Source organism: Dipodomys ordii, unplaced genomic scaffold, assembly GCF_000151885.1.
Source record: "Dipodomys ordii isolate 6190 unplaced genomic scaffold, Dord_2.0 Scaffold212, whole genome shotgun sequence".
NCBI classification, from domain to species: domain Eukaryota; kingdom Metazoa; phylum Chordata; class Mammalia; order Rodentia; family Heteromyidae; genus Dipodomys; species Dipodomys ordii.
This window is the reverse complement of record NW_012267428.1, coordinates 1,088,001-1,104,623: the sequence shown is the minus strand read 5'-3', so window position 1 is coordinate 1,104,623 and position 16,623 is coordinate 1,088,001. Positions and strand designations below refer to the sequence as shown.

Here is a 16,623-nt window from a genome sequence, read left to right as displayed (position 1 = left end):
TCACGGTCTCTCCTGCCCGGGCTGGCTTTGAACCACGATCCTCAGATCTCAGCCTCCTGAGTAGCTAGGATTACAGGCATGAGCCACCAGCGCCCGGCTAGGCCTTGGCTTTTGTGATCAGCATTTTGTAACCAGCATTTTGTGCTGGTTAAATGGAGATTAGAGGACTTTTCTGCCTGGGCTCAGAACCACAATCCTCAGATCTTAGTCTCTTTAGTAGCATGGATTGTAGGTGTAACCCACCAGTGCCTAGCTCCATTTACCTAACACTGAATCAACCTTCCATATATACTTTTTCCATCTTTACCACTTGGATCCTTTTAGTTTTCATTCATACTGGGATCTAGTCAGAGGTAGATGGTAACAGGATCATGTTTATTAGTATAGGCTGGGACTAAGAAAACTTAATCCAAAGTATTGTGTGGACTATTGATGGCCATGCCACATAGGGTACCCTGAATTACATGGGTTTTGAAGCCTTTCTGCTTTATGGTAAAAGCATACACCTTAGTCTTCCAAGCTAACAGAAGCACATCTTCCATTTGGGAACTCCATGCTGGATACTAAGGTTTGACTCAGGGCCTTGCATCCTCACATTTTTTTTTCACTCATGGCCACATACATCCTTACTTAAGGCTGTTTGCTTATTTGGAGGTTGGGTCTTTAGGTTTGTCTGGCCAGGTTGGCTTCATCCCAAGTAAGATTACGGGCCTGAGCCACCTGGTGCCCCATGGCACCTTTCTTTATACTAGGGTTTAGAACGCAGCACTGAGTGCATGACTTTTCCTTTGTTAGTATACTAACCACCTTCCACCTACACACCAACTTTTCCCAAGAAAAGGGGGTCTAGACTAGCAAACAGTAGACTTAACCTCACCTTAAATTTAAGATTTATTCACCCAATCCTTATTACCATTGCTTGGCCAACATGGTTATTCTGTGGAGCCCAAATTGACATTCTCCTGCATCAACAAGCATATGCTACCCATTAATTTGTAGATTCCTTCAAACTTTTCATTACAAAAATTTTAAAGCCTTTTGTAACCCTCCATAGAACTAACATAGGCAGGTTAACAAAGGCACTGGTAACATGGTTGCAATCCTGGCTATTCAGGAGGCTACAGTCTGAGGACAAAGATTTGAAACTAGCCTTGGCTATTATCTTCAGTTAACCATCAAAAAGCTGGAAGTGGAGGGCTGGGAAGGTGGCTCAGTGGTAGAGCGCTTGCCTTGCATGCATGAGGCCCTGGGTTCGATTCCCCAGCACCACATAAGCAAAGAGACAAAAGCCGGAAGTGGTACTATGGCTCAAGTGGTAGAGCGCTAGCCTTGAGCTGAAGAGCTGACGGACAGTGCCCAGGCCCAGAGTTCAGGCCCCACGACTGGACCAAAAAAAAAAAAGCTGGAAGTGGAGTAGCAGCTCAGTGGTAGAGTGCTAACCTTGAGCAAAAAAATAAAAAAATCACAAGGTCCTGAGTTCAATCTTCAACAAGACAGTCACAAAAAGTTGAGCTACCTGATACCACTTGGCATCATACCGCCAGAAACAGGCCAAATGACTTCAGTTCTTTCTTTAGTTCCTAGGTCAAGGCCAATGTAAGTTTATTTCTATATAAGCTGTCATAAGGTGTTATTTCATGTTTTAATTCCTTTTGAAATTGTCTTTATGTAATAAAAACTTTTCAGATTATATGTGACATAGAAATGGTACCACATACCTTCAGTTTCATTTGCTGTAATTCCAAAAATCCATGGTGTTTCGGAGTATAGGATATTATGTCTAAATTTTTTTGGGGGGGGGGCAGGTCATGGCGCCTAAACTTTGGGCCTGGGCGCTGTCCCTCAGCTCTTAAGCTCAAGGCTAGTGCTCTACCACTTGAGCCACAGCACCATTTCTGACCTTTTCTGCTTAAGTGGTACTTACAAAGAATCCAACCCAGGGTCTCATGCATGCAAGGCAAGCACTCTACCACTGAGCCACCTCCCCAGCCCCTCTAAATTTGCTTTTTTTAAAAGAAAGCCTATTCTAGCTAGGTGCTGGTGGCTCACGTCTATAATCCTAGCTATTCAGGAGGCTGAGATCTGAGGATCACTGTTCAAAGCCAGCCCTGGCAGGAAAGACTATGACACTCTTATTTCCAATAAAGCCACCAGAAAACTGGAAGTGGCGCTGTAGCTCGTGGTAGAATGCTCTCATTGAGCTGAAGAGCTGAGGGACAGTGCCCAGGCCCAGAGTTCAAATCCTATGACCAACAAAAAAAAGAAAAAAAAGACTATTCTTCATGTAGGGGTAGCCTTATTAAGTCTATAATGTAAACCCATAAGGAGATAAGAGGATTGAGAAAATTTTTCTGAAATTGCTGATTATAATATTCAAAGTCATACAACCACAGCACTTAAAAAAAATAATGAACACAGTTAGGGTAGAACCTAGCATTTTTATTTAGATCTTCATTAAACTGTTGGAATTGAGAACCAGACATACGTAATAAACCTCCAAAAATAGATCCTGAAAGGCACTTTCTGCTTAGGGCAAGCAGTCATGGAATAAGCATGTAAACAAGCTGGCTTCTCTGTACCACACCAGCCAAGTCAGCTTTCTCCATGGCCAGCTGCACCAGCTCTGCCCTCCCTTCTGTTAACACCACCAGCCAGACCCCCTGTAGGTCTAACCCAAGGTTTTTCTGTAGGACACCTTGGCCTACCTGGGAATGCTGGACACATGTTGTTAAAGGAATCATGGTGTTGAGGAAAAAAAAAATTTTTTTAAAAAGCTGCCATCTGAGGTGATGGCTTCTCTGTACTTACGCCATACCACAGAATACAATAAATAAGCATTAGAAAATGTTCAAGTATGAAGGGATTTCCTCCTCCCCGCCAAAAGCACTGCTCTCTGAAGGAAGCTGGTTTCTCTGTAGCTACACCAGCTGTTCAGAAAGCTCATTGGACCTGGTTTTGAAAATAAAACAAAGTTAAAAACCCTGGGAGGAGTTATTGTGCAGTGTGGAGTACTCAGTCTTTCTTATAAAGAAAAAAAAAGTTATCTGGTACCAAAGTGTGCAACCTACAGACCCTCAGGTACTGCCCTGTGACTTCTCTGTATGACATCACAAGGGTGCCAAGTGCCTGTTTTTCTAGACTAGGAGTTGGTAAGGTTTGGCTAGTGCTGAAACCATGCATAGGGTTGGTTTACTAAATAAAAACCTTATTACGTACGTCCTCCAAAAGACAGCTAAACGTGGAGAGATTTTGATTTGGTGCTGTTAAAGAGGTGGCAATTAAGAGCATAAGCACCAGGGAGATGGTAACTGCCTTTTTTTTTTTTTGGTCAGGCTAGAGCTCCAACTGGAACCTGCGTTACATGCAAGATTGACTGGATAGGGAACACTCCCTGACAAAGAGCTACATAATTAGAAATGGATCAGATTACAGGGAGGATAAGGGGAAGGGCTTCACATTCATAAGAGCTCAAGACATTACAAATTCATGCTGACAGGGCTATGGCATTGCCAGACAGGCTATAATGGAACTACAAGTACTTTACGTGCACATCACAAGGACATTTTCAGTGTTTGGTGGGAAAGTAAATGCAATAGACTTTGGAGGGTTGGGCAACTGGGTGATAGGGCACAAATTTCGAAGCATTATTTACTACAAGTGGTGTTTGTTTCTAGGCAGTTACATGGTTCACCTATGCTCACTAAATTCATTATAATGGTGAACAAAACACCTAGGGACAGAATAAGCAAGCTCAACTTACAGTCCCCCACAAAAGCTAAAATTCATGTCATTAACTGACTGCAACTGATCAGGAGCTGAAAGAGGACAGGAAAATTTAGGAATAAAGGCCCTTTCCCTCAGAGCTTGAAGGCTTCTCTGTAACCTACGCCAACAAGTCTGGGGAAAAAAGGCTAACACTTTCAATATTTAAGTTTTTTGGGCACTTCCCATGGGAAGCTGTCCCTACCAAAGTGGCCATAGGCTGCAGTCCTCTGATAAATTGGCTTCTTCAGATCCAGATCCCTGGAATATATAAGTCCGTAACTTAATATGAAGCATTTAATTAAAATGAAGCAAAACAAACAGCAAGACTCAATTTTCAAGAACTCTGGCAAATGAGTTCAGTTCTCTCTGAGGTATGCTAGGAAAAAAGTTCATGGCAAAAGTATGTTACTTCCCTGGTGTCCAGACTCCTTGCACAGTCCTTATTAGTAACTATAGTTCTTGTTTTCCGGCCCTGGCTTAACAAATATGAAAACTTGTCATTACTTTGAGTTCATGGAATACTTACCAAGGTCACATTGCCGACTATGGTTATTTTCTTTGTAACAACCTTGAACATTCGAATCACTTATCTGTTAATTTCTTAATGTGAAAACCTAAAAGTGTTGTTCACAAAGCCCAATATCGAATATAGTAAACTTTCTAGGGTAGTTTAAGGTACAGAGCAATACAATTTTGTATCTCTCGTCTAACTCTCCTCTGAAAACAAAACAGCATCTTCTAGGAAGTACTTCCCCATTTGAGGAGTCTACCTTTACCTCCTTGGATTTTAATATGTATACACACACCCTCTACTTCTCACTAGCAATAGGCTTTACCATCTTTACCTGACAATGACCCCAGGGCGAAGATCAAAATTCTTCTTCACAATCTCTAATAGTTCTCTCTCACTCTTCTGAGAGGTACCATAATGGAAAATGGAGATAGACAATGGATGAGATACTCCAATAGCGTAAGAGACCTAAAAGGACCCAAATATTTTAAGAGTCAGTAACTGAAAAACATTCTTAGGTAACACATTGATACAAATATAGCTATGTACATTATTGAAAATACCCTCCTCCCACTCACATGACTTTATTTCAGTTACAATGAAGAGTATATATACCTGAACAAGAACCCTTCTGCACAGACCTCCTTTAACAAGAGATTTTGCCACCCAACGAGCAGCATAAGCAGCTGAACGGTCCACCTTGGTATAATCCTTTCCTGAAAAGGCACCTCCTCCATGAGCTCCCCAACCACCGTAAGTGTCCACAATAATTTTCCGGCCAGTCAAACCAGCATCACCCTGAAATTACAGAATTTAAATCATTCCAGGCTTAATCCTTTCCACAATAAACAGCTCTAAGTTAGTTTGCCTATTCGGTGTCATGGAAGATTCACATGCTGACATTAGAAAGCCTAGTTAAAAAAAAAAAAGGTGACAGTCAAAATTTTCTAAGTAACCAATGACCCAAAACAAAGAACACTGAATTTGATATTACCTGAGGTCCACCAATAACAAATCTTCCACTTGGCTGCAGGTGATAGATTGTATCCTCATCAAGATATTTTGCAGGTACAACAGCTTTGATCACTTTCTCCTTTAGGGCATCCCTCATTTCATCAAGACAAACTTCCTCATCATGTTGAACGGATATAACAATTGTGTGGACTCTGATGGGAAGCACAGCACCTCGATCTTGCATATACTGCACAGTCACCTTGAAAGCAACATCAATCATCAGAACGTAATCCACCCAACAGTAGTTTAGTTTTCTATCCTAAGTCAAAATATCAACCATAATTAAAACAACTTTATGGATTTTCTGTGCCAGTGTAATGTAAGACACTATACCTTCACCAATCTTTACTTACTTGAGTTTTAGAATCTGGGCGTAACCACGGCAAAGTGCCATTGCGGCGTAGTTCAGCCAGTTTGGCATTTAGCTTGTGTGCTAAGACAATAGTTAAAGGCATACACTCCTCAGTTTCATCAGTGGCATAACCAAACATCAGTCCCTAAAAAAGGGAAAATCATTCATGTGATCGATCCCAAATTTCAGAATTTGGTATTAGAGGAGATTCAAACAGCTTCTTACAATACCTGGTCTCCTGCACCAATGTCTTCCTCATTTCGGTCAAGATGAACACCTTGAGCAATATCTGGTGATTGTTGTTCCAAGGCAACCAGCACATTACAAGTCTTGTAGTCAAACCCTATAAACAAAACACAGTAAATCTCAGGAAAAACAAAAAGACCCAAAAAATTCACAATGTAACAGTAGCCAAGCTACTTTTCACTTGCCCTAAATACTGATTTGAAAACTTTAGGGGGGTGTGTGGGGTGTGTGTGTGGTTTCAAAGGTTTAAATTGCCAACTGTTCTAATAGTATGAAATCTTGCCCCACCCAGGACATGAGACCCTTTGTCCAATATACCCATACTGTATATACTACCCACCTAAGCACCCAAATAGCTTTTCACTGTCAAACAGTGCTTGTACTCAAATGTTTATTTTACTGGGGTTGGGAAGGTGGCTCAGTGGTAGAACGCTTGCCCTGAGCTGAAGAGCTGAGGGACAGCACTTAGACCCAGAGTCCAGGCCCCACGACTGGACCAAAAAAAAAAAAAAAATTTTTTTTTTTACTAATATGAATGCTAGAGGTGGGCATCAATGGCTCACACCTGTAATCAGTCCTAGCTACCCAGGAGGCTGAGATCTGAGGATCAAGAGATGGAAACTAGGCATATAAGAAACATCTCTACTGGGGCTGGGAAGGTGGCTCAGTGGTAGAGCGCTTGCCTTACATGCCTGAGGCCCTGGGTTCGATTCCTCAGCACCACATAAGCAAAAAGAAAAAAGCTGGAAGTGGTGCTAGCTCAAGTGGTAGAGCACTAGCCTTGAGCTGAAGAGCTGAGGGACAGTGCCCAGGCCCAGAGTTCAGGCCCCACGACCGGACCCCCCCCCCCAAAAAAAGAAACATCTCTACTTAACGACAAAAAGCCAGAAGTGGAGCTGTGGCTCAAGTGATAGAATACTAGGCACAAAAGTTCATGGACCCGTTCCCCCCCAAAAAGGAATGTTAGAAATTCAAATATATTGAAGAAAAATGTTAAAGTGCTTCCTTTTAGTTAAAAAAATCATTTTGACATCAGGAAAGAATGTCACTTTTTAGAAAATGGCTAAGTAAAGCACAGTAAACCTACAGGAGTGGAGTTAGGGATCAGTAGATCAGTTTTCAGCTGTATTTGTATGTGCAAAAATAAAGAGCCTGGGAGGAGGATTTAAAACATACCTTTAGAAGAATCATCATATCCAATGTGTTTAATGGCTTCACGAACAACTTTCTGGTAGTCAATGGCAGCTCTGGATGTAATTTCCCCAGCAAGAAGAATCATTCCAGTTTTAGCAACAGTTTCTAATAAAAGAGAGGTTCAGATTCAAATGCTATTTTCATAGCAAAAAAACAAAAAAATAAACAAAACCCTTTCAATATATAACCTTTCTACCAGTTAAGCAATGTCCTGAACCTACCACAAGCCACTTTGGCATCAGGATCCTGCTGAAGGTGGGCATCCAGGACAGCATCACTGATCTGGTCACAAATCTTATCTGGGGGGGGGAAAAAAATCGACTTAATTTCATTAACTCATTATTTACCTGAACCTTATTATGTTCTTTTCCTTATATTAACTCTTACTTCAAGTTTTTAACCTTATTGTGATTATAACAAACTTTACCAACTTGAAGTTAAACAACTCAGTAGCATAAAACATGGAGATTTAAACTGCTAATTAAAGCACTGCTTTAAACAGAAGCTGTTTGCCAGAATATTGGATATAGCAGTATACATTACTTAGAATTCAGTTCTGGACTGGGAGTGTGGTTTAGTGGTGAGTGCTTGCCTAGCATGTATGAAGCCCTGGGTTTGATTCCTCAGTACCACATAAACAGAAAAGGTCGGAAGAAGTGCTGTGGCTCAAGCAGTAGAATGCTAGCCTTGAGCACAAGGGCCAGGACTGGCAAAAAAAAAAAAAAAATAAGAATTCAGTTCTACCTCTAGTAGTCCAGCCTTACTCAGAATGGTGACTCATGCATGATATCCTTGCTACTTAGAAGTCTGAGATCTGAGGATCAAGGTTCAAAGCCAGCCAGGGCAGGAAAGTCTGTGAGACTTTTATCTCCAATTAACCATGAGAAAACCGTAAGTGGCCCTGTGCCTCAAGTGGTAGAATGCTCACCTTGAGCTGAAGAGGTCAGTCACAGTGCCCAGGCCCAGAGTTCTAAGCCCCAAAACTGACCAAGGAAAAAAAACCAAAAAACCCACAACTTACATTAAAATTTTAACCAGGACCAGCACCAGAAAAACCCCACCTAACCAACCACAAGAGCAAACTGTCTTCCCAAGGTCTTTCTTTATCCATCATTTCAAAATATATTTTTTGAAGTTTCAACAAGGATTTTATTAGTGGGCTATTGTAGAAAAAGAAAAAAAAGGGACTGAGCAAGTGGCTCAGTGGTAGAGCGCTTGCCTTACATGCATGAGGCCCTGGGTTCGATTCCTCAGCACCACATAAGCAGGAAAAAAAAAAGGAAAAAAAATGGGAGGGCTAGGAATGTGGCTTAGTGGTAGAGTGCTTGCCTAGCATGCATGAAGCTCTGGGTTCGATTCCTCAGCACCACATAAACAGAAAAGGCCAGAAGTGGTGCTGTGGCTAGCTTTGAGCAAAAAAAGGTCAAGGACAGTGTCCCAGCCCTGAGCTCAAGCCCAATGTCTGGCAAAAAAAAAAAAAAAAGGGAGAAACATTTTTGCTAATTTTGTAATCAATAATATGTCCCCTACGTGAGACAGTAACTCCACCCCACAAATGTACTGAGCAAACCCCAATGCACCTTGTGATTTGGAAGAACTGGGGTCATATGTAAATCAGTGTCCTTAATCTTGTGAAATGCCACATAGGGCAACAAGAGAAGTCAATTAAAGATAAAAACTTTGAAAGAATTAGGACTTTTATGAACAAAAAAAAGAGTAATCACTTGGTTTTATTGCTTGTTCAGGAATAGGAGCTTGCTTAAACAGCCTGGAAAATTCACCGATGTGTTCTTGAAGCTCTTAATTTCAATACATGTCACCCAATACTAGGAAAGAACAAATACCCTCCCCAAAATTTTTACAACCATCCAAACCCGAATCCAACAAAATGTGCGTTGCAGTTAAGCCAGAAGATCAGACTTAAATCTGAGAACTGCCACAAAAGCCTGTGAGCTTAAATGATCACATTAATGAAGGGCAGATCAAACATCTGGTGAGAGCTAAGCCTTACAACCACACACATTAAAAAAAAAAAAAAACCCACAAAAACACCTGACCTTCAAGTATGTTACTTGTGAGATTTCCTTATAGGCAAAGCCCAGTAACCAGAGAGAAGCAGACCCTGAAATCATGAAGATTAGTTAATTGTGGGAACCTAAGGGCAGTAGCTAAATATTATTGAATGGTGGGATCAAGCCGGGATTGAAAGTTTCTGGAAATGGCTTCAGTGCGTGTAAATTGAACTCCATAATGGCGGTTCAATGGACAAAGCCCTGGGAAGTAAAACCTCCTGTAAGGGTGGTTAAGATCGAGACTTTAAATGGAAACCTCGTGCAATGGGAGCTTACTCTTAATTCGCGCTTCCCATCCTTTTCACTCCATATAAGGCCTGCCTTCCCCAACACACAGTACTATATTTAGTGAGGAGCTGTCACCTTGAAGGCAAGGCCATACTCGCTCAAAGCAAGGCTATGATGTCCGTGTGAGGGTGCCCGGAGCCACTGACAATAAAGAGCTAAGGACACTGCGGGGCACGAGTCCCCAAGTCGCTCAAACCCGGAGCCCGGGCAGGGGAGGCCCGCGGCTCCCCCTCGCCCAGATGCCAGCCACATGCGGCGAACACGTGGTCGAGCTGCAATGCGGGGCGCGCGCTCCCGAAGGCGGACACGAGCACACGGGGCGGGTCGCCCACTGGAACGGCTCGGGACGACGAGCCTCAGAAAAGGAAATAAGTCTCCTCCCTGGGCAGGGCAGGAGCTCTCGCGGGCTCCCGCCCTTCTCGTTTTCTGGAATCTTCCTCATTCCGGGAGCGCGCGGCCGGATGGGAGGCCGAGGGGAAGGGGGAGGGGAGCGGCGGCCACGCGCTCGGCACCGGCTGGCTCCACGAGAAAGGCGCGCGGCCGCTGCCCTTGCCCACTGCCCGGAGAGGCGCGGGCTGGGCCACCAGCGCGCCCCGGCCGGCCGAGTCCCCGCCGCCGCCGCCGCCCCGGCCCCTCACCGCGCTCCAGACCCTCCATCGCCTCACCTGGGTGGCCTTCCCCCACAGACTCGGAGGTGAAGAGGAACGTGCCCTCCTCGATGAACGCCTCGTGGAAGCCGTTGAGCTGCCCGTTCATGTTGGCTGGCGGTGAAAGATCAAGCGGCGGTCAAGCGGTGTCGGGGAGGAAAAAGCAGCGGCCAGGCAACGACTGCGAAATGCGCAAGGCAAAAGGCGAGGTTCCACTCCCAGCGGGCAGACGGCGCCGAGCGAACGAAGCGGCGGGCGGTGCGGCCCAGTATTTATAGAGCAGCGCCTGCGCGCGCCCGGCTCGGGCCCCGCCCCTCGGCGCCGCGCGCCAATGCGCCACCGGCGCGGGCTCGGAGGCTCGCGAAGGAGGGGGAGGGCGGGGGGGAGGAGAGGGAGGGAGAGAGTAGTGCGCCGAGCTGAGCCAGGGCTGAACCAATCTGCAGCCCGGAAGAGGGAGCGGAGACACCTGTCCTTCCGGCCAGGAGTTAGCCTCTTAAGTAATTTTCATAAAAGGGGAACGGATATGGGCGTATATTGGATCTGTGTCCTCCGCCGGTGGATGTGGAAGGAGAGAGAGGACTCGGCTTTTGGGGTCCGGCTCCCCTGCTTCGTGACATGGTACCTCCCTTCCCGACCGTTGGCCGGGATCTCTGTGGGCGAGGTCGGCCCCCCTTCACCCCCAGTGGTAGCGGCGGGGCTGGCGGGGGTTTTGTGCCCCGGATCCGCCGAGGGGGGGGTGTCTTTCCGCCACGACCCCCCCCCCGCCCCAGCTTTCAAGAGTCCTTGAGTACGGGGAGGCGGTGGCTCCTCGCCATGTGAGAGTGGCCATGTTGGCTGGCCCTGGCGGGCTGCTTCGCCCAGCCTGATCCAGTGCCGCCCCGTTCACTGCGGCCCGGCTGGCGAAAATGGCAGGGGAGCGAACCAATCAGACGGGCTGCTCGTCCTCGCCTCGGCCCCGCAGTGTCTTCCAGAAGGACCCCGAGGCGCGGGTCCGCGCTGTGGCCGGCCTCCTCCGTCCCCGAAGAAGGCCGCGCCCCAGCCTGTGCGGCCCGAGTCCCCGTTCGGGATGCTGCTTCATGGGGGAGATCCCTGTGCCTCGCTTCTGTGTCTTCGGGACGTGTCCTGATGACACTTTCCTCTGTGAAATTCCCATGAGCGGAATTGTAGGGGGGAGAATCAAACGTGAGCTGCCAGTCACCAGGAGGCAGGTGTCCCTGGGGAGCTGGTGACTCGATGACCCCCAAGAGCGCCAGCCCATGACAGGAACACCGGGTTTCATGTGTGATTACTAAGGAACGGCCTGCACCTCCTTACCATGGATGCCCCTTTATGCCGAAGAGGCAGCCTGCCTGGTGACAAGCCCTCCAAAGTGTGTCATTCGGTGTATTGGGGAAATTCTTGAAGGACCAGGTGCGAGGTTGAGGAAGGCTTACAGGGAAACAAAAGGGAGCCCTCGGGCAGTGGTAGGGGTTCCCACAGACAAGGTAGGAAAAGGGTCCTCCCCAGATTTAAATCACCACAACCAGGGGCACTCAAACAGGCATTCAGAAAAGGTTAAAAGAGACGTAATTGTTAATTTCTCAGTTTTTGCTTTTCAAACCAACCCTTCAAATACATGACTTAATTTTTTAAATCTATGACCTCTTATTAAAAGCAGAGAGTGCTAATTTACTAACTCAAATGGGTAATAAAACTGTCACCTGGAGCAAAATGCATGTGTGGGCTGGTCAGTGCATTATCTCCCAGAAGAAAAATCTATAGAGGAAGCCAGAGTATAATTAGAAGGTTGTTTTATTAATGGGAAGTCAAAAGGAAGGGATTAGTTAAATTCAATGATTAGGTCATTAAATCCTGATACACCCCTTTGCTACCAGCTCTACGCTGGGTTCTTCCTGCCAAGCAGATTAGAATTAGCTGTACATACTTGCTTACCTACTTCTCTTTCTTACATAATCCAGTGGTTAAAGTAGGGAATTTGAAATCATGCCTCTTGACAACCACCTCTATACCTCAGTGTCCTCAGCTTGTAAAACTGGGAAAATAATAGTATCCTCACAAGATTGTTTCAAGAGTTAAATAAAATCATACAAGTAATTTTTTTTGTGTGCCAGTTCTGGTGCTTGAACTCAGGGCCTGAACTCTGTCCCTGAACCTCTTTGTGCTTAAGGCTAGCATTCTACCTCTTGAACCACAGTACCATTTGAGGCTCTGAGTAGTATTGGACTTGAGTCTCATGCTCTTTCCTGCCTGGGCTGGCTTTGATCTGGGATCCTCAGATCTCAGCCTCCTGAGTAGCTAGGATTGCAGGCTTAAGCCACTGGCACCTGGCTACAAGTAAATTCTTTAAACACAGTATGTAGCACACACACACACACACACACACACACACGTATTTTTAATCACCCAAGTCCTTGTGGCTCATGACTAATCCTAGAGAGACTTGAGATCTGGAAGATTGAGGTTCAAAGCCAGCTTGAGTAGAAAAGTCTATGAGACTCATCTACAGAATAACCAGCAAAAACCTGGTCTAGAGGCATATAGTTCAAGTGATAAAGTGAGTTCAAATTCTAGTGCTGGAAATAAAAAACTAAAAATTTAGATATTTTTGTTATCACCTGTCATTGGCTTCCACTCTAAAATAGCTATATACTCTTAAAGACCTGAGTGTAATTTTGCTGCTGCTGCTTCAACCTTACCCTGTACAATACACCTTTTGTCTGCATTTTGAATTTCTTCTAGTATTAGTTACAATTCAATTTGAGCAATTGATTTGCATCAAAACAGCGGGAGCCAGTGATGTCTAAAGCTTGTTTTTCCAGTGTTTTCAAAGCTGAAACAGGAATTCAAGGCCAGCCTGGGCTGCACAGTAAGACCCTGTCTAAAAGAAAAAAAAAATAAAAAAGCACACCAATAAAAACAAACTGACACAAAGCCCAACACTGGTAGCTTATTCCTATAGCCCTCAGTACTCAGGAGGCTGAGATCTCAGGATCAGGGTTTGAATCCAGCCCAGACAGGAAAGTTCTTGAGACTTCGATTAAGGACCAGAAAAGCCTGAAGTGGTAGAATGTTAGCTTTGAGCAAAAAAGCTCAGGGGTAGCACCCAGGTCCCTGAGTTCAGCCCTAGGATGGGAACACACACACACAAACACACAGAATGCATATAAGTACACACAAGAATGCTTGAGAGGGAAAGAGAAGAAAGGGAAGAAGGAAAGGAGACCAAAAGGCATGTGAGCCAGGCGTTAGTGACTCACTTAGGAAGCCAAGATCTGAGGATCAAAGTTCAAAGCCAGACTGAGACCTCTTTTTTTGTTTTTGGTCTATAGTGAGATTTGAACTCAGAGCATGGGCTATTTCCCTGAATTTTTTCTGCTCAAGGCTAGTGCTTTACCACTTTGAGCCACAGTGCCACTTTTGGTTTTCTGGTGGTTAATTGGAGATACGAGTCTTGTGGGCCGGGCACTGGTGGCTCTTGCCTGTAATCCTAGCTACTCAGACGGTTGAGATCTGAGGATCGCAGTTCGAAGGCAGCCCCAGACAGAAAAGTCTCCATGAAACTCTTGTCTCTAACAAATGATTCAAAAACCCACAGCTCAAAGTAGTTCTAGCTTTGAGCACAAAAAGGCTTATGGACAGCTCCCAGGCCCTGAGTTCACAACCAACAAGAAAAAAAAAGTCTCATGGATTTTCCTGCCCCAGCTTGCTTCAAACTATGATCCTCAGATCTCAATTTCCTGAGTAGCTAGGATTATAAGCCTGAGCTACCAGGTCTAGGCTGTGACTCTTATCTCCAATTAACCAGAAAAAAGCAGGAAGCGAAAAGTACATTCCAATTGGTAGAGCACCAGCCTTGAGCAGAGAAAGCCAAGCAAGAGCTCAAGGTCCTGACTTCAATAAATGACATAAAAAAGGCAAGTGAATATAAGGGATAGCAGAAGGAAGTAGGGAAATTACAGACCTTGATGATTATGTGTGGTCAATGAAAAGAGATCCTTTTGCTTATGTCACAAGTATAATTAATTGGGGAACTCTTCACTAATGGAAGCACAGGGCCCTCCTGAGTGGCATTATATTGCTGATTTCATAGATAACTGCCCTGAAGATAAAACAAACCACAAATTATTAGTTTATTTCATAGTTAGCATTAGTGGGATTTGTTAAATGTACAGTGTTCTAACGCACATAGGCATAATCTAATCACTGTCTAAATGTTCCAGATTTCTCAACCCAGGTAGCATTAATGTAGCAGTGGTGCCATTAAAGTGGTAAAATTAGTTGGGTGCTGCTGGCTCATGCTCTTAATCCTATCTACTCAGAAGACTGAGATCTGAGGATTGCAGTTCAAAGCCAACCCGGGCAGGAAAGTCTATGAGACTCTCATCTCCAATAAACAGCTCAGGCCAGGCACTGGTGGTTCATGCCTGTAATCTTAGCTAGTCAGGAAGCTGAGATCTGAGGATCACGGTTCAAAGCCAGCTCAGGCAGGAAAGTCAGTGAGACTCTTATCTCCAATAAACCACTAGAAAACCAAAAGTGGCACTGTGGCTCAGGCGATAGAACACTCGCCTTTAGCTGAAGAGCGCAGGGACAGCACCCAAGCCCAGAGTTCAAGCCCCACGACCGACCAAAAAAAAAAAACCCACAAAAAACAAACAAACAAAAAAAAACAACTCAGAAATTTCCAGAAGTGGGCTGGGAAGGTGGCTCAGTGGTAGAGCGCTTGCCTTGCATGCCTGAGGCGCTGGGTTCGATTCCTCAGCACCACATAAGCAAAAAGAAAAAAGCCGGAAGTGGTGCTGTGGCTCAAGTGGTAGAGCGCTAGCCTTGAGCTGAAGAGCTGAGGGACAGCGCCCAGGCCCAGGGTTCAGGCCCCACGACTGGACCAAAAAAAAAAAAAAAAAGAAGAAGAAGAAATATCCAGAAGTGGTACTATGTGTGGCTCAAGTGGTAGAGTGCTAGCCTTGAACACAAACAGGCTCAGGGACAGTGTGCAGGCCCTGAGTTCAAGCACCAGGACCAGAAAAAAAAAAGATGAAGTTGAGCTTGAATAAACAGGTAGTTATGACTCAAGATAGCAAAACTCCACAAGTCTTCACCAGTCAGAGAAAGCCATCAAGAAGACAGACAGACAGATAGACAGAAAGAGAGAGAGAGAGAAAGAAAGAAGAAGGAAGGAAAGGAAAGAAAGGGCATTTAACAATGCAAAAAATGCAAGAAACTGCTGATTTGACTGGAGAAAAGAGGAAGAGGGGTATCAAAGAGCAATAGAGAGGAAGGTGTGGAAAGGCTGAGAAGGAAGCTCCTGCTATGAACCTTAAGAGAACCTTTTCTGTGCAGATAAATCAGGAAGAAACAAATCTAGACCAGATCTCTTCTTTAGAGCCAAAGTTTAGGTTCAAATGACTTAAGATGAAAGCTAATTCTACTAGGATCAGAAATTAGGATTATATAAATCTTCTCATTTTTAGGCTTCAAACCACAATTTTCAGATCTCAACTTCTTGAGTAGCTAGGATGATAGGCTTGAGCCACCAGAGCCTGTCTAGGATCAGCACTTTCTATGGCATAGCTCCCATAGGGAAACTCTCCAAGTACCAAATGACCTGCTTCTGAAGAGTCAGCACCACTACAGAAACTTCTGTGGGACAGACAGTTCCATGCTTCTCCTTATTAATTCTTCTGAAATCATCTTGTTTTCACTGGGTTTTAATTTTATTTTTGCAGTGTCTAAGACTGAACTTATGTCCTTGTGCATCATAGACAAGTGCTCATCATAGACAAGGCACATTTCCCACTCCCCAAGTTTTGCTTTTTAGATATACAAACTACAACTACTTATTATACACACAAATAGCCGCACTCTGAGTACTGCCATATCCTCAGTTTAAGCAGTACTGTTCTGAGATACTCTATTCCCAGAGGCAACACTGCTCTAATGCATTGCTTTAGTATGAAAATCCTACTTGGAGACACTTTGTTCATGGTGCCTACACTCTGAGCCTTGAGAACTATGTTTTCCAAGCCACTTGATAAATAGCTCGCACACATGGTCTGAATGTGCAGACTCTGCCCTCTCTTTGGACTTCTAACCCTGCCACCAATGATACTGCCAGGCTCTCCCCTTGGCCTCCAGCCATGAGATTCCTCTTAAGGCACACTTGGCAGCACAGGATGTGGGAAAGGCTGAAGACATTTGTATAATACCCAGAGGGATTTATCTTGTTTTGTGATCCTTGGGATTGAACACAGGACCTTGCACATGCTAGGTAAGTACTCTACCACTGAGCTATACCCCCAGCCCTCCAGTTTTTATAAGAAACCAAGTTACCTATCACAACTTTAATAATAAATATGTTCTTATGCAATTTCTTATTTTGGAAACTAAATGATGAATACAGATATTCCTTCCTTATAGTATTTTTTTGTTGTTTTTTATGGGTTCCCCCACACACTTGAACTCAGTGCCTGGGTGCTTGCTGTCCCTGAGTTTTTGTTCAAAGTGATCAGTCTACGACTTGGGCCACAATGCCAC

The 16,623-nt window shown here is 44.7% G+C and overlaps 1 protein-coding gene across 1 annotated transcript; it reads right to left on the bottom strand.

Annotated features, from left to right (window-relative positions):
- Positions 1–2,418: 2,418 nt before the first annotated feature.
- Mat2a (methionine adenosyltransferase II, alpha) lies at positions 2,419–10,438 on the bottom strand. Its single transcript, XM_013035455.1, has 9 exons — positions 10,108–10,438; positions 7,304–7,381; positions 7,065–7,187; positions 5,873–5,985; positions 5,644–5,787; positions 5,271–5,489; positions 4,892–5,074; positions 4,611–4,744; positions 2,419–4,023 (listed from the first exon to the last, which is right to left on the bottom strand). The coding sequence occupies exons 1-9, from the start codon at positions 10,196–10,198 to the stop codon at positions 3,921–3,923; spliced, it is 1,188 nt and encodes a 395-aa protein (XP_012890909.1). The 5' UTR covers positions 10,199–10,438; the 3' UTR covers positions 2,419–3,920.
- Positions 10,439–16,623: the final 6,185 nt, after the last annotated feature.

Coding starts and splice junctions, on each gene's coding strand:
- Mat2a (XM_013035455.1), bottom strand. CDS start 10,198: ATGAACGGGCAGCTCAACGGCTTCCACGAGGCGTTCATCGAGGAGGGC. Junction 7,382..10,107: donor TGTGGGGGAAGGCCACCCAG/GTGAGGCGATGG, acceptor TCCCCCCCCCAG/ATAAGATTTGTGACCAGATC. Junction 5,986..7,064: donor ATATGATGATTCTTCTAAAG/GTATGTTTTAAA, acceptor TTTTGTTTATAG/GGTTTGACTACAAGACTTGT.